The following is a 17,420-nucleotide window of genomic DNA, read 5'->3' on the forward strand; positions in this document are numbered from 1 at the left end:
TGCTCTGGTCGACCAGGTCTCTGAACCCCTACATGAATGGCGAGGTCCTGACGCTCGAGTCCAAAGAGCGAGCGAGTCCTGACCCTCCAGTGACGAGCCCGAAGCCACCATATCGAGTTCCTTCGAGCAACCCTCACCGCTTTTTGGGCCATCGCAGTCAAGGGCGGCGTCAGGCAGCCTGCTCCAAAACTCGATCATCACCTCCCCATCAACCCCAAACCATGACCACTCACAAACAGAAACCAAACATCCCATGTGGCAGACCATCTTCAGCCCAGGTCACAAAGAAACATCCAATCTCACATGTCTCACTGCAGACGCCCACGTTCATCCAACAAGACATCCGACCAGTCAAGTCATGAAGAAGCAAAAATAACAGTCTCTTACAATTTGTCTTTCTCTTCAAATACATACATACATCCGAAGGCAAGTTTCCCCGAGAAAACTACTACCTACCCACCCACCTAACAGACAATAAATAAAAAAATAAAAATAAAAACCAGCTTTCATTCTTTTACCCCTCCCTCCCCTGATCTGCCTGCTGCCAAAGAGGGAAAGCGTGTGTGTGTGCTTCGAAACAAAAAGAATACAAAAATGTGACAGCCACCTCCGCTCCAAAACTCTCGGCCCCTTATTCCTTCATCTCAATCCTCCTGATACGAAATCTTCCTCATCTCACCCAACCTCTGCCTGGCCGCAGACAGCGCATTCTCCAGCTGAAGGATCTCGACCTATACAATTTCACCACGTTAGCCACCCGCCTCACCACCATGCCCCCCCCCGCGCGCGCCTTTAAAGGGAGGAAAAAAACATACCTGCTGCTCCATCTCCCGAACCTTAAACTCATGGCTCCCCAGCTTGCTATAATCAATCTGCTCATTCTCCATCCCGTTCCTCTCCTTGATGATGGCCTGCACCTGCCTCACCAACGCTCTGCAGGCCGCACCGACAGCCTTGCTCGCCTGCTCGAGGCTCTCCTGGCTCTTGCTCATGAAGCCGGCCTTGACTCTGCTGGCCGCCACCAGCTGCGCCGTCGAGGCGGCCACGTCATTGGAGGCAACAATCAGCTGCTCGGGGGTGTTCCTGTTGGAAATGACACCGTCGGCCGTCTCAATGAGGGTGTTGGTCGAGGTGGCCACCGCCTTGGCAGCAGAGATCAAACCCTCGGTCCAGCGGTTGTTCTTCTTGTAGAAGGCCGTCTTGGAGGAGGAGCCCCTACCGGCTTGGACGATTTCCTGCTGGGTGGTGGTGGCAGCCTTGATGAGCTGGGCGATGGCGGTGGTGATGGCCATGGCGGCGTCGAGAATAGAGTCGTGGACGCTGAGCTCGTAGGTGGAATACCCGTCGCGAGGCTTGTTCTTGAGCTTCTGGAGGCGAGCCACAGCAGCAGCAATGGCGTCAGCCGCACGGTTGAGTTCCTGGTCGACCACCTCGCCGAGGTCTCCCTTGTTGGCAAGCTTGCCGAAGCCGGGAGCGAAGCCCTCGACGGACTTGTTGAGCCTCTGCAGGTTCATCTGGACTTCGTTGTTGCTGTTGATGACGACGTCTGTCTTCTGAAGGGGGTCCATCCCCTCCAGACGGAAGCTCAACAGGCTGCGGAAGAACTTGACCGTGGAGTGAGCCGACTGCCGGGCACCGTTGGCAAGGGCATCGGCCTTCTTCTCATCGGTGGCCAGACGCATGAGACCCTTGGAGTTGCTGCAGACATCGGCAACGGCACCCGAGAAGACGTTGATGTTCTTGATCAGCTCGGCGTGAGTGCTGTTGGGACCGTCGGCGATGAAGTTGTTGAAAGAGGTGGCGAACTCGGTGGCGCTGGCGGAAGCCTTCTCGATCTGTGACAAGACGTATGACGGCGAGGCATTCTGGTTACCGGCCTGCATGGTCGAGTCGAGCTCGTAAATGGCATCATCCACACGCTGGACGCCGGCCTGAAGAACCGAGTCGATAATCTCGTTGATCTTGTCAAGCTGGGCCAGGATGATGGCGTCGAGCTGGCCGTCAAGAGCCTGATCCGACACACCCTGGTTGTTCTTCAGCTCGTTGAGCTCGATCAGCGTCTGATCCATGCCGGCCTTGTACACCTCCAGCTCCTCCTCCTTCTCGCGGAGGAGCATCTCCAAGTCGGAACTCCCCTCCCTAAGCTTGGCCTGAGCATCCTCAAGAGCCCGCGTCTTGTTGCGCAGGGCCTCCTCGAGATCGGCCATCTCGCGGTTGTACTTGGAGAGCATGGTGGAGAGCTCATTGCCCTTGCTACGCTCCAGATTGTCCGCACGGTCGAGAGCCATGCGCAGCTCACGCTTGAGCTTCTCGACCTCGTCCTTGTTGGAACCCGTCAGCCTGTCCTTCTCGTGAAGAGCTCTGTCGCGCTCGCGAATCATGTCCGCGAGCTCGAGGTTCTTCGTCTTGATCTCGCGCTCCAGCTTCTCGCGCCTGTCGATCGCCTCCTGGGCCGAGGCGGCCTTGAGCTGAACAGCCTTGAATTTCTGAAGAAGATCGAGGTGTTCGTGACGAAGCTGAGAGTAGAGCTTGGCGAGAGCCTCGTACTTTGACCTCCAAGTGTTGACCTGCTCCTGCAACGACCTGATCTGGTCGTCTCTGCTGGCGAGCTGCTGCCCAAAGTTGCCCTGGATTGTGGCGAGCTCGCCCTCGAGGGCCTTGACCCGCTGATCGTACTGCTGAAGCATGAGCTGATCACGCTCGTACTGGGCACGGGCGTTCAGGTTCTCTTGTTCCAGTTCCGCCAGCCGGCCCTGCGTCTGCCACTGCGCCTGCTGATTTCTCAGAGCCTCCTGTTCCCGCTGCTGCTGTTCCATCAGCCGCCGCTGCTGCTCCTCAAAGTCCCGTTGCGCCTGTAGCTGAGCCTGCTGTTGGGCATGAAGGGCCTGCTGCTGCTGGGCCTCCAACACGCGCTGCTGCTCCTCGTACTCGCGGTTCTGGCGATCAATCTCGCTCTTCCAGAACTCGTTCATCTGATCGGGCTCCTCGGACTTGGGTACCGGTGGCGGAGGAGTCGGTTGCTTCTCGATTTCTTGCTTGGGGCGGGCCGGCAACGCTGGCGCCGACTCATCCTCGGCGAGGAGGTTCGGTGGGTCTTGCGGAAGCTTCGGAATGGTGATGAGACTGGTGAGGTAGCGAATATTGGAGCACTCGTAGTAGTACTTGACAAGGCGGTAGTGCTGAGCATTGTACCTCTCCCGAAGCGGCTCCAGGGCATCGTTGTCACCAGTGGCCGAGTGCATGGCCCGGAGCATGCTCGTGATGAACTTGTAGATACCATAACTCTCCGTGACGAGAGGCACAAGGGCCGAAATCCGGCATTCGTTCTGGCCAGTGGTTCGGAAGTGGGAGAAGATGAGCTTCTGGAACTGATCAATCTTGTCTTGCAGCGTCATGAGGTCGGTGATCGTCTCGTATCCCTCGTTCGGGTCGTTGATAGCCTTGAGACTGATATACTCCTCGTACTCGAACGTGCCGTTGAACTCTGGGTGTTGCTGGTGGAACGAAAGCTTCGCGAGCAAGTAGTAGACATATTCCTTGATCAGTGGGCCGTATCCGCGCATGCCCTCGCCCGACATGCCGCGGTTCAAGCTATCGATCCACGACCTGTTGTTCAGCGCCTCCCTGAGGGTGCTGGGGTGGCCTTCTTGGAGAACCTTGTGGACTGTGATGAGAGCCTTGAAGGTCTGGACCTCGTCGGCGAGGATGGGCTGGACCTTCAGACCAGCCCAGAAGGACTGGGAGGACTTGTGGTCCCAGGTGTAGACAATGCAACTCCTAACATGCTTGCGCTTCGGTGCCGTCTCGTCGGGGCTCGTAGCTTTCTTGATGTTGATGGCGAGCTCGGCTTCGGACCTGGATGACATGATGGGTCAGTATGGGGGGGGTGCTATGTTTTTATGTCCACATGTTGCAACAGTCAAACGGCGGGCAATGGGCGCGGCAGACTGCATACGTGCGTCTTTGGGTGGGTGGGAAAAGGAAACACACTTTGTGTGATCAAGGCTGCGTATCGTGGCCATGCTGGGCAGCTATGGACGAGAGCGAGACAAGCGAGACAAGCGAGAACGCGCTCACTCTGAATACTTGCTTGCGCTTGCTTCAATGATATAACACGCCGGCACACAGATTGGGTTTCCAGGGAGAGCAAACACACTCGGTTCAACATGCGACAGAGCCAGGCGCAACTTCAGCGATGGCCAGCCCGGGTTCAGGAGGGCTCAGGGCCAAAACAAACTGGGAGATACGGAAATTGGAGGTAATTCCAGGGGGAAAGAGAGTTATTAGGTCGTGGAGCCCAGAGCTTGCCTCTCCCGTCGTCGTCAGCCTTCTTGGAAGTTGCATCTCTGATTGCCTTGCGCCCCAAACCGCTCCCCAACAGCTGCAGCCAATGATGGATGCCGTCTGGGGGGTCGGACCCAAGGACGGACCGGCGTGCGGGGCAGCAAGCAATCATGTGTCAGCTGTCATGAAATGAATCAGAGTGGGGACGAAGCTTCGAACCCCACCAGACAAGTGACGCCTGCCAGCTGATCCGACATGGGTTCCAGGCAGAGCAACATGCAGGTGGTGGGAGCTGGTGGGAGCCTCCTTGCGTGAGGCTGCTGCCTTCTGGTTGCCGCATGCGCTGAAGCTCGTGTGGCTCGTCATCATCTTTGCCGGCCGTCACGAGGATAGGATACAGTTGGTCATAAGCTCAGAAGCATTCAGACCTTAGTTCATCCAAACTTTCTTTATGCCTCTTGACATTTTGCATTTCCCCTCCTAAATACCCAGACCAGACTTTCTCCGTTTTTTTGTACAGTAACCCCTTATCACCGACAACAGCGTGCTTGATATACTACCCCACCCCCGCCTTGAGACCTTCGCACCCACCCCCGGCCAAATTCGTCGACTGAAGCAAACCGAGAATCGTAACGATGAACATCCTCTACTCGACCGTAAACAGCCTGCGGGACAGGTACACCCCCGCGAGCCACACGTCGACATTCCGCAAGACGGGCGAGATCACCCCTGAGGAGTTCATTGCAGCCGGCGACTATCTCGTGTACAAATTCCCGACCTGGTCGTGGTCGGATGCCGAAACCCCAGCCCAGCGCGTCAGCCAGCTGCCAGCAGGAAAGCAGTACTTGGTGACTCGTCATGTCCCGTGCAACCGCCGACTCGACTCGGACTTTGCGGGCGATGCTGGCCATGAGGAGGCCGTAGTGGAGGGCGGCAAGAGCAGCGATGACGACGGCTGGCTCCGGACCGGCGGGTTGACCAGCTCGCAGCCGCTCAAGGTCAAAGAAGTGCGAACCGTGGACGATGCTGGGAATGTTGGAGAGAGAGAAGTGATCGAGGACGACGATGATATTCCGGATATGGAAGATGATGAGGACGATGAGGCCATCATCCGTGATGCCTCGGCTGGCGGGCAGAACAGGTATGATGGGATACGGTCACGGGACTGCTACCAGATGATGCTCTCTCAATACCTTTTTGTGGCTAACCTTTGATTCGTTCCTAATAGTGGAAGACGCACATACTCGCTCTACATTGTCTACTCTCCATATTACCGGACGCCCCGCATGTATCTCTCGGGCTATCTTCCCAACGGCCAGCCCCTCCCACCCCATCTCATGATGGAGGATATCGTTGGAGACTACAAGGACAAAACCGTCACGCTCGAGAACTTCCCCTTCTTCGCCCATCAAGTCAAGATGGCCAGCGTTCACCCGTGCAAGCACGCGCCCGTCATGAAGACACTTCTCGACAGAGCCGACGCGGCTCTCAAGCTGCGCAGAGAAAAGCAAAAGGCGGCAGCCGCCAAGGCAGGCAGCAGCGGTGGCGTTGGGTCTCTTACTTCTCAGGTTAAGGACCTCAACCTCGGCTCGGGGGCTGAGAATGACGAGTGGGAGGAGATCGATGCTGCCGACCAGGAGGTGGCCATCAGGGTTGACCAGTATCTGGTGGTTTTCTTGAAGTTCATCGCCAGTGTGACACCCGGCATCGAACATGACAACACCATGGGGATTTAGGAGGGTTCTTACACTTTATGGCTTTTTGTATTTGTTTCATGTGGCCCGTCATTCAGGGGGGGGCGGTCTTATTCGTTATCTCACGGAACCCTACATCATCTGTGGGGTGCATTTACTCGAGCAGGCACTTTCCTTTCGTGGGTAGATGAAATTACAGGAATGGTTTACGGTTTGGCTTAGGCGGCAGGAAACGGATGGAGTTACCTCTTGTTTTTTTTTTTTTTTTATTTATTTATTTATTTTTTAAATCATGGACATCAGACCTCAAAGACGGAGGACAGACATAGCTAGCTTAGCTTTTAATGGGTGCAGATTAACAGCAGAACCGCATCATGGCTTCATCATACACATTAGACTCGTTGTGGGACGCAAATAGGTTTGTGATTTTTCAAGCAGGCTATGCAGCAGTCTATTTCCCAAAGACATGCCAGGGTATCAAGTTGTTATGCTCATGATGTTTATACATATCTTTCTTCGCTCTTCATCCGAACCCCCCCTAGTCCTACTCCTCGTCCTCCTCCTCCTCCTCCTCCTCACTGCTAACATCCTCCCCATTCTCAATCGCCTCCCGCCTCCTCCTCGCCGCCCTCTCCTTCTTCTTCTCCAACAGCTTCTGCAGTTTCTTGGCCGCGTTGAATACCCCGTTCGTCCCGCTCCCACAGGCCGCACAGCTCGGGTCCTTTCTATACCGTTTCAACGCGCACCCCTCACAGAAATAATGCCCACACCTCGTCACCACCGGGCTCTTGTAATCCCCCCTGCAGATGATACACACAAACGGGATCTTCTCCAGCATCGCCGCCTCCTCCTGCTCGTCGTCGTCTCTTTCATCCTCACCCTGGTTGGGATCCTTGTTCGCTTTTCGTTCGGCAGAGGCAACCACCGTGCCCCCTATTACCTTCTTTCCCCTTGTGACGTTCTCCCACTCCCTGTCCAGCTGCCACCCGTGGGCGTAGTCTTCTCTGGCGTGGAGGAACTTGCAGTTGTCACCGAAGCCGCAGAAGCCGGTGTTTTTGTAGTCCTTGCACACGTCGGGCGCCATGTCTGTGATGGTGATGGTGCGGATGTTGGTGGGGGCTTTGACGGGGCCTACTTTTCGGGAGGGGGCGTCGGGATTCTTTTGGATGTACGAGGTTGCGTTGGCCAGGCCTTTGTAGGTTCCATCTGGCCCCGAGGTGGTGGAGGAGGAGGAGGGGGGTGGCATGGAGCGGGTGGAGCCGAGGAGGGATTTGGCGGAGAGACCTTTTTCTTCGTCGAACCAGTTTGTTTGTTTTGTGGCGTCGCGCCTGGAGGAGTCGAGGGCGAGGGCGGAGGCGCGGTCGGTGGTGAAGATGGTGGCTTTAAGATCTTGCTCAGACTGGGGGTTTGCTCTGTCTCTGGAGGAGGCCGTGACCACGACGGCGGCGTTGCGCTTGCGGCGCTTGATGCGCCGGCCGGATTCGTCCTCGGAGGAGAAGTAATCTGAGTCCGAGTCCGAGTCGGAGGCGGCGGGAGGGGGGGTTGCTGGTCTTTTGCGGAGGTTGGCTTTGGCTTTTGCGCCGCGCTTTTTGAAGATGGCTACGGGCGCGGCAGGGCCGGAAGCGGGGGCCTCTGTTGATGGTGTTGGGTCTGCCATGATATCTTCTTGGGTGGGTTCAGAGGGAGAAAGGGGTGACAGGAAGTTGTCAAATTGAAGTTGTGTTGTTCAAGGTGTGAGGCGCGAGGCAAAAGTATCATGGGCTGTTTTGCTCTGGGATATCGATTTGGGATTCCGATTACCTCATTACAAACATGGCCCGAGCTTCAAAGGCTTCTAGAAGCTTGGCGGCCCCACCTCCGCAATGCTTACGAAAGCCAGCTTGTTTCCTCACCTTGCCTTCACCTCTGCAGCTCACTCACCGTTCACCTTTGCGCCTCAGTCCTTGCTTCGAGATGTCAAAAACTTCGTGCATGAAGCATAAACACGAATCCCTGTCACCGGTGTGGGGCCAGACCACCCTTTCAGGCTCGAAATGGTGGAAAATGGGGGAAATCTGCTCACCGGTCGACGCATGTCAACGCATTTAATGCACGAGAGTGGCATTTCTCTTGACCGGTCGAGACAATGTCACCCACCTGCATGGACCGGTCAAGAAAAAGGGCTGAGGGGGAAAGAGCTTGGCCTTTGGAGGGTGGTGTATGAGCTGTCATTGGAGTTGGGTACCGTTCCCGGGGCGAGCATGTTGCAGGACCATTTGCCCCCGTTTGGAGGAAGGCAACAGTAAGTTTGGGCAGCTTGCTTCGATATCCAGTGTTATTCAGCGCGGGTTGCCGCTCAGGCGAACCACGAAGACTATACGGTGCATGTTGGTTTGTATGTCAAGATATAGAGGCGTATACATTCCCTCTGTCTCGCAGTAGGTATCGATGACAGATAGGCATTATGTCTATCCAGTCTACGGGTGATCTTGATTCAGTCTTTATGACATCCAAGTTACCTCTTCTCCACTCTTTCGTCAAGTTCCTTTGCCTTACACAAACACTTCCATATTCCTACTCATGCAGTTATTTCCCAACCGTCATAGAAGTCTCTCGCTGTCGTCTTGCCAGCCAAGTACCTAGGTAGAGACCACACCCACATCTTGACCGGTCATTATAAACCAGCCTTATTTCCTGACCGGTCCATGCAATACCACCCTCCTTGATCCACATTAATCTATGCCAAAAAAACAAACAAGAGTCTGTTCACTCTATCATTTCTACCCCCAGACAGCCCTACAGCTTCACCGGTCGAGATATACATTCGCAATGTACATGCCCAAGAGAACCAAGTCCAATCACAGCTGCAGAGAATTGCAGTCGTGTCTCCACCCAAGAGCCCTACATGTTGACCGGTCGATGCAATGTCACCACCCTGGATGCACACCTAGTACAGCCAAGAGGAAGAGTCTCCTGTGGTAGAATAAGGCGTGAAGATGGCCGAGATGTCGGCAGGCAGGTACCCCCCCACCCCCTTTCTCCGGTAAGTTTTTCAGGACAATCAAAACTGAAACTCAAGCGTGTGTTAGCCAGAAGACTCTCGCCAAGTTCTTCCCCATTCTCTCAGTGACAACAAAAGATCCATCTTCCTCACTTTGCCTATTCGGAAGAGCCCAAACCATCTCTAACGTCGTTCAAGCTACAAGCTTCAGCTCATTCTCACGGTGCGGAGCAAGAACAGACTTTGCAAGACACAACCGGGTGCCAACCTCATCTCGCCTCCCAGCGGCCGGCAGCATAACTGCAACTGTCAATGTGTGTCAATGTGTGTCAATGTGTATCAACCTATCAAACACGTCCCCAGGATCAACCTATCAAATAGCCAGAGCTTCAGCACAATGTCGAGAGGGCGAATAGCAGAGCTCGTCACACCGGCCTTGGGGCCACCCGAGGTACCCATCTTTCCAAAATTACCCATAAGAAAGCAGTCAATACCGAGGGGGGTTGTGTGAAATATGGGTCAAGCCGAGAGTAAGTACACAAGGTCGGCAGTTGGGCCGTGTGATGGGAATATATATATCACCACCGGCGCAACAAAAAGCTCGGGGGTTTGTTCGACCAACCACTCTTTTGCTTTTCTCGAGGACATGAAAAAAAAAAAAAGAAAGATGTGTGTGTGTGTGTATGTGTGTGTGTATGTGTGCGTGTGTGTGTGTGTCTGTCTCTGTTGTCAATATCGTGAATCCCCCAGAAGGGTATCCAAGGTGTGCAGTTTCCCGCCCACTGCTCGGCACATCCATCCCACCGAGTCGACCTTTTCTTTTCAACCTTTTCTTTCCCTTCGGTGCATCTCTATCCCGGGATTCGCTTCCCAAATACCCTACCCTACCCCAACATGAATTTTCTAAGGCGGTGTTGGAAGCAAAGCCGTGCAACATTTGAGGTCTGTTTCTGTCTTGACTGGTGCAGAAAAAGAGAAATATGTTAGCTTTCAAGTTCACGTGTAGGTGCGTCGTCTGCGCACAACAAGAACCATTTCATTTTCATCATATATATATATATATATATTAAAATAAAATAAATAAAAATCATACCACTCGTTTCAAAATACCTAATAAGAAACATACTTTCAAGAGAAAGAGAACCAACAACCCCCCTCCCCCCCTTCCCCAAGAGAGATAGATATCTGACGAACAAACTGACAGAAAAAGCCACATTCCCATGACACCCACCTTATGAACCTCCCCCGCGTCCACCCCAGCCCCAACCCACGACACCTTACCACACCAACAACTCTCCCAACCTCTCAACTCTTTTATTTTTTTCTTCTTATTTTACTCTTTTTTTACTTTTTTTTTTCCCTTCTCCTTCTTTTTCCGCTTTCTCCCGCCGCTGGTGAAGCGATGAGTAACCACACAAATCAAGACGCTTACACACAACACAGAGGAGGGGTATCTTTCTCGACTGTTGATCATCATCACCACCAAAGCACCAAACATTTCCTCTCCCATTTTGCCCTTATCCCACCCCGCCCCCTTAACTTTTCCTCCCAAGGTTGGTTGTGATTCGGAAATATAGCAGAAAAGATAACTTTCGAACACCATGTTGACGCCTCCCGTGATTTCCCACCCAGGACCAAAAGGGAAAAAAAAAAAAAAAAAGAAAAGACCTAATATCCCGAGAGTTTGTTGAGAGCTTTGTTGTTCCTGATTTTATAGATGAGGTGTGATCGAGTCGGGTAGGCGCAGCTTGGCGACTCTTCGGTGGTAGGTTGTTGGTTGACGCCGTTGCTAGTGTTAAAGGTGACGACGGCGGCGACGGCGGCGACGGAGGGGGTAGTAATACAAGGGAAAAGAAGAAAAATGCTGGTTGATGAAAACAAAAAGACTTTGACGAGAAAATTGTGTGGAAAATAATCATCAACGTCATCAAAGGCGAAATTTCCCAAGTAGTTTATGGCCCCGAGTCTGTATTCGTTACACAACACGCAAGATGCTTTCTTTCTCTCCCCAATGCATTCAGACAACAGAAATGGTTTACTTTGTAGCGATCGACAAGAAGAGTAGGGTTAATGAAATTTTGAGTACCCATGAAAAGAAATCCCGTCATGGCTTATTATTTCCAAGGAAAAGGAGACTCAGTTGTGAGTGTGTATAGTTTGCTTGTGTGGGTTTTTTTTCTTTCTTTTTTTCTTTTTTTGATTTTTTTTTTGAGGGCAGTCTGATTTTATGCCCGAGACCTGACGGTCCCGACCGGTGTTGGGGTTGAAGAAGGGCCCGTGTGCGAGTGAAAGCCTTGCCGCGAGTTACGGCCACGCTTTGAACTACTGGTCAAGGTGCCCACATCATGTTTGCCTGGTCAACTGTCAGCCCGACCTGTCAAAGACATACCAGATCGAAATTCAACTCATCGACTTACCATCACAACACGCCCGAACATTCTCCAACCGATCCGCTTCGCGATCTTGTTGCTCGATGATCTGTCTGAGATCCTCCGCACTATCCTGCACTTCACTAGATTCATACATGCTCTGTGCGGTATCGCGCCCCGAAACACTTCTGCTCCTCAAGCTGCCAAATGTCCCGCCCAAGACTTTGCTGTCTTTCCAGTATCCGCTGATGCGGCTCAGCGTTCCAGATGACCGCGCCGCTTGCGGTGGTTGCTGCTGCTGCTGCTGCTGCTGCTGCTGAGAAATCTTGGAGCGAGACGGGGTGAGAGTGGGAACATTGAGGTAGTGGTCCATGGTTGGCGACTCCCGTACTGTTCGGGAATTGTACGAGGACAGAGAAGGAGCACCGCGAGTGCCATGGGGCATCCGCTTGCCATAGCTTGGGTTGAATTCGTCAACATCGGCACTTGTAATGTGGCCAGCCATCTCTTCGGCATCCGACTGGCCATCGTTCGACGTCCTAAGGAGAAGGTAAGACAGGGCGTTGAACCATGTCTCATGTCGTTGACCAGTCGTGCAGGTGAACTTGATGGTTCGGCCAGGCGACACGATGACCAAGCTCTTCCTGTGCAGCCCGGGGGGCATCGGGTTGTCATCCGCTACGACGCGTACGGCCTCAATAGGAACACTCTTGGCACGAAGCTCATGACGCCCGGCAGATGATGGGTCCCGGTCGCTCCAGTACAGAGTGCGCGTGTACGGGTGCACCCAGAAGTACCTCCGGTGACGGTTCTCAGACATCTCACCACGGCCGGCCTTGCGCGTGTACTTCCACAGGTACTCTCCAATCATCGTCTGGGTGATGGCCTGGATCATGCGAGGGTCCGTGTTGGGACCCAAGCCAGACGTGTCATAACCGCCCTCGGGGTGAATGTTGAATCGAGTGTCGACCTCGGATGCGAAGGATGAAATAGAGGACTTGCGGCTGCGGGCTGTCATTCTCGACGGCGAATGGACTTCGGGCATCTCGCGAATCGATCCATTCTTGTGAGCACGTGGTGTGGGAGTAGCACGACCACCGTTACCAGCAGCACCCGCGGGTGACAAGGGGCGTCTATGCGTGGGAGTCCGCGGGCGCATGGCAGAGGCGGGGAACAGTGGCGGTGGCATGCTGTTGATGGTTTCCTGACCGCCGCCCGAAGAGTTGGTCCTCGCAGCCTCGATGGCTTCTTTGTGGTTGGCTGGCAGGGGCGGGACAATGTCCTCGGCGGAGCTCCTGATGCTAGCAGAGCTGCCTGGCCTCCTAAGAAGTACGGCATCAATAGGCTCAGTGACAGTGTCGGTAGCAGCCTTGCCCTTCGACCGCAGCGTGCTGTCGAAGCTGCCCTGGCGGGCCCGGTTAATGCGAACCGTGGATGGGGTGCCCATACTGAGATGTGAGCTGGAGCGTTCAAGATCGTGTGGCGGAAGAGATTGCTGGCTATTTGCCAGGAGCAACTGGTCAATGGCCTCGGATGTCAATGTTGTCTGAACGCCCTGATCGGCAGTAAGCACGGGCTGCTTCTGCGCGGGCTGCTTCTGCGCGGGCTGCTTCTGCGCGGGCTGCTTCTGCGCGGGCTGCTCCTCTAACGCCTGAGCACCCTGCTCCTCGCCGTCCGTGCCACGGGGAATGATGAACGCATTTCTCTTGGGGCTGCGCCCCTCGCTTGGCTCGGTTTGCAGTGACTGGATCGCAGAAATGGTGAGCGGCGGGAGGATGGACTTGGGCTCCTCTGGCTCGACCGGGTCAACAACAACTTGAGAGCCGATGGCCGAAATAGACAAGAGAGGAGCTGGAACCTCGGGAGCCTCGAGAGGCTCCACAGCCTGCGACTGAATGGATGCCAGGGACAAGGCAGGGGGAGGGACGACTGGCTCTTCGCGTGGCTCGACATCCAAAGTCTGCCGAACGGATGACAATGAGAGAACCGGCAAAGGCGCCTCGCAAGGCTCGACATCCAATGCCGCAACAGCTGACAAAGACAGCGGCGGACGGACCGCCTCAACAGGTTCGACAGCACAAGCCTGGACGCTTGACAGGGAGAGCGCCGGCGCAGGCGGGTCCTGAGGCTCAACATCCCAGGTCTTGAGCGTCGATATGGAGAGCGCAGGAAGGGGCACTTCGCGGGGCTCAACGTCCTGGGACTGAATAGGGGCAAGACCGAATGCGGGCGCAGCCGGCTCTGGCTCCTGGCGAGGCTCGACGGCCTCTGACTTGATAGACGAGAAAGAAAGAGGAGGCGAAGCGGGCGCCTCGAGCTTTGTCTCCACGCTGCGTGCTGCAACGACAGGAACAACTGCTGGGGCTGGGAGGTCGAATGGCTGCTCCACTGGCTCGACATCTTCGGCCACGATGCTGGCGAATGACAGAAGAATGGGGGATGGCGGAGCTGTTGGCTCGACCTCCTCCGCGCAGATTGTCGACATGGACAGAGGAACAGGCTCTGGCTCTGGGGCCTCGATAGGCTCGAAATCATGGTAGGTATGTACGCTCGAAATGGAGAGCGCCGCCGGTGTTGGCACCACCTCGGCAATAGGCTCCACCGCCGTCGACAAGACAGCCGAGAAGCTGAGAGGCGCAGGAACCGGCTCAGGTTCGGGAACGGGCTCAACGTCATGGAAAGCATGGACGGAAGAGAGAGAGAGAACCACAGGGGTGGGCTCGGGCTCTGCAATTGGCTCGATTTGCTCACCAAGAACTGCCGAGAGCGATAGGGGAGCTGGAACAACCTCCGGCTCCGAAACTGGCTCGATATCCAGAGAAGCAGTGGCAGGCACGCTCAGAACTGGTGGCACAGGAGCCACGGGCTCGACGTTCTGAGACAAGACTGGTGCAAGAGTGAGCTTCGGCGGAGGCACCTCTGGCTCTCGCACTGGCTCCGTGTGCTGTGTCAAAATGGCAGACAAGCTCAGCGAAGGGGGCATTGGAAGAAGCTCGGGCTCAATGACAGGCGCAATGTCTTCCGACTGGATGCTCGAAAGGCTCAGAGTCTGCGGTGGGACGACAACGGGAGTGGGGAGCAGAGCACGCTGCCGAGGTGAGGTCGAAGGAGATGGGAATTGCGCAGGCCTGTCTTCCGCATCCGAATCATGCTGGACGCTGACATCGCTGTACGACATGACCGATGCCGGACGGCCCTGGTTGAGTTCGCTTCCCAGCCATTGACTGGACTTTCTGGGGCCGATGACAGATTCCACAGATGTGTGAGGTCCGATGACAGACTGCATGGACCTCTTAGGTCTAACAACAGACTCCATAGATCTCTTGGGCCCAATGACAGACTCCATAGATCTCTGACGGGCAATCACAGACTCCATCGTTCTTGGACGACTCCGTTCCATGTGAATGACACTTGGTGGAGCCGAGATTGAGCCCTCCCCATCACTGAGCACGCCAGACTCAACAAGGTCACGAACGTCCACTGGCTCTGTCATCATCCCACTGTCGACCATGGTCACCCTCTTGATCGGCATCCTCGGGACATCGGGAGCTGGCGAGAGATGGCCTCTAATCACGCTGGCGGGTGTGGCAGGCGTCATGGAACGGAGACTGCGGGCGGGGGTACCACCGTATGAATCATCATCACTGTTATCCATGTTGTTCAACTCGGCAAACAGGCTCTGCTGAGGCGTTGCCGTGATGCTACCGCGATGAACGGGGGCGCCGAGAGGGCTGCTCTGTGCGGTAGACGGATCTTCACTAAGCTGCCGTTGACGTTGGCTCATGGATCCACGGTTCATGCGCGCCCGCATCCGCTGGGCAGGGTTCGCAGATGGTGATCTCACGTCCACGTAGCCATACTCCTCGTCGCTCGAAGTTGACGCCGTGCTGTCGAACGAGTACGAGTCTTGGCTTGCGGGCAAAGGAGGAGGACGCCTTATCGACTCTGCACCCCGAGCTAGCCTCGGCCCGGATTCTGTCTCGGTTGCCGTGTCCTCGGATTCGTCCGTGGTGATGTTCTCAAGACCAGTCTCAAAGTCTTCCGTTTCGGTCGTCTCAGTGCCCCTTTCGTGGGCAGTCTCGAAAGCCTCGCTGGCCTCAGTCGCGGTGTCGAAGCCACCCTCGTGAGCCGTCTCGAAGTGATCGCTGCTCGATTCCTGGATGGTACCGATACTGAGGTTGGGTATCCGAGAGCTTGAGCCACGGAACGGATTCGTCCGAGGAGAGGGCGCTTCGGAAACATCATCCCAGTCAGGGTCTTCCACCACTTCGATTCTGCTCGGTCGGTGGCCACCCAACTGCGTGACCTTGAAGTTCGGCTTCTTGGCCTCCCTGGCATCAAGCTTGCGGTTCTTCTTGGGCGCCGGGTGAGGATCGCTTCTCAGCTTCTCGACCTCATCGCGGGCATCCTGGAGCATGCGCTTCAGCTCCAGCTTTTCGGTTTTCTCGCGATGGATGTTGGTCCTGAGAGTCTGGATGGTACGTTGAGCATGGCCGAGAGAAGTCTTGAGAGTTTCGGTCTCGAGTCCGGAGTGGCGAGGTGTCATTTTCAGAGGCGAAGGAGGCGGTGACTGCTCGGGGCCGGTGTTTCTGTCGCTACCGGAGTTGCGATCCTCATCACTCACACCACGAGTGGATTCCCGCTCCAGCATCCTGCCCCGCTGGGCTGAGAACGCCTTGGCTAGCTCCTGATTCTGGCTTGTGAGTTCGTCGACCCTCTTCTGAAGTGTCAAGCGTTCCGATTCGAAGGATACCGCACTGCGCCGGCTGGTGCCAAGCTCGATCTCGAGATTTCTGATAGCTGCCGAGTGCTTCTCCTCCTGCTTGGTCATGCTATCCTTGACCTCTTCCAGCTCTCGCTGGGTGGCGTTCTTTTCAGATTGCAAAGCAGCCAAAGCCTGCGTGAGTTTCTTCTCGCGCTCCGCAGCCTCCTTCTGCGATGCCATGAGCTCGTGGATTTGCGTCTCGAGGTTCCAGTTCTCATCCTTGTATCGGGACTCGCTCTCGTCCAGGCTTTTGATGTGTTGTTGGAAGCCTTCGGCCTCGAGTTCAAGTCTCGCCCTGTCCGCCTTGCTCTCCTTGAGCTCCTCTTCTCTCTCCGACAGAAGGGCTTGAAGATTTCGAACTTGTGCAATCAACGAGGTACTGATTTCGGCAGCGAATTCGATATCGTGGATCCGACTGGCAGGCTGATTGCGCAACTTTCGATTGGGGACACTGAACTTGGTGGGAGATGGGGTCGCCAACGTTTCGAACTTGGAGGGGCTCACAGAACGCTAGAAACAAGAATCAGTCCCGTGCTCGAAAGACGAGAACATCTGGCACAACATACCCTCCCAGCCTTGCCCTCGGCGGCATAAGGCGACCCTTGAGACTCACTGCTGGGAACCCTCTGCTTTGGAAGCAAAGCGCGCGCACTGTCCCTCGCCACCTCACTGTAATCCTTCTCGATATCCAAGAGTCTTTGGCGCAGGTCGGGATCAAGTTCGGCTTCCGATTGCAAGCGCTCCACCTCCCGAAGCTTTTCCGTGAGCTCCTTCTGCTGTTGTACAAGTGCGGTACCCAGCTTTCCAGCTTCCTCCATTCGCCGTTCGGTATCCCGCAGATGGGCCTGAATGGCGCGTTTTGTTTGCTCGGCCGAAGCGCCGGGAGCAAGGGCGAGGAGGTGGCCATCGAAGTTGGAATGCCGAAGATGTGTCGGGCCGGACGGACTTATGACGAAAGGGTCAGCAACCTCTCCGGGACCCAAAGCCTCGACGGGCTTGTCAGATGCAACCGAAGTCGCCATGATGCCCGAGAACGCCCTCGGACAGGCAGGCCCCAAAGATTCGGGGCTTTGCCTGCTCGCAGCACCGCCAAGTTGTGTACGGCAGTGGTTTGTTTTGTTGGGATGCACGAAGCAACGTCACCTATTCCTCCCTCGCTTTGGTGGACATCAATCGGATCTCGATCGGTGGCGCGTGGTGGCCAGACCCAGCTGCCGTAGTAAAACGTTAAAAGAAGAGCTTTTTTTATTTTATTTTATTTTTTTTTAAAAAAAAATAAAAAAATAAAAAAAAACAAGGTTCGGCAGCGGGTCGTGTTGAAGTGGTGT

At 55.2% G+C, this 17,420-nt stretch overlaps 4 protein-coding genes across 4 annotated transcripts; 1 reads left to right on the forward strand and 3 right to left on the reverse strand.

Moving 5' to 3' along the window:
* Positions 1-409: 409 nt before the first annotated feature.
* On the reverse strand, positions 410-4,351 carry SLA2 (Synthetically Lethal with ABP1 protein 2). Its single transcript, XM_062886499.1, has 3 exons — positions 3,991-4,351; positions 816-3,855; positions 410-731 (listed from the first exon to the last, which is right to left on the reverse strand). Exons 1-3 carry the CDS (start codon positions 4,020-4,022, stop codon positions 645-647), a joined length of 3,159 nt encoding a protein of 1,052 aa, XP_062749589.1. The 5' UTR covers positions 4,023-4,351; the 3' UTR covers positions 410-644.
* A 450-nt stretch (positions 4,352-4,801) lies between these two features.
* On the forward strand, positions 4,802-6,067 carry ATG3 (E2-like enzyme). Its single transcript, XM_062886500.1, has 2 exons — positions 4,802-5,425; positions 5,513-6,067. Exons 1-2 carry the CDS (start codon positions 4,920-4,922, stop codon positions 6,018-6,020), a joined length of 1,014 nt encoding a protein of 337 aa, XP_062749590.1. The 5' UTR covers positions 4,802-4,919; the 3' UTR covers positions 6,021-6,067.
* Positions 6,068-6,522: 455 nt separating this feature from the next.
* CWC24 (RNA-splicing factor) lies at positions 6,523-7,635 on the reverse strand (the record flags this gene model as incomplete). The annotated part of the gene is made up of 1 exon (XM_062886501.1): positions 6,523-7,635. One exon carries the CDS (start codon positions 7,633-7,635, stop codon positions 6,523-6,525), a length of 1,113 nt encoding a protein of 370 aa, XP_062749591.1.
* Positions 7,636-11,358: 3,723 nt separating this feature from the next.
* Positions 11,359-17,114, reverse strand: QC762_120630 (uncharacterized protein; the record flags this gene model as incomplete). The annotated part of the gene is made up of 2 exons (XM_062886502.1): positions 11,359-16,602; positions 16,659-17,114. 2 exons carry the CDS (start codon positions 17,112-17,114, stop codon positions 11,359-11,361), a joined length of 5,700 nt encoding a protein of 1,899 aa, XP_062749592.1.
* Between the last annotated feature and the right edge of the window lie 306 nt (positions 17,115-17,420).

The sequence above is a fragment of the Podospora pseudocomata genome (assembly GCF_035222375.1).
Source record: "Podospora pseudocomata strain CBS 415.72m chromosome 1 map unlocalized CBS415.72m_1, whole genome shotgun sequence".
Taxonomy (NCBI): Eukaryota; Fungi; Ascomycota; class Sordariomycetes; order Sordariales; family Podosporaceae; genus Podospora; species Podospora pseudocomata.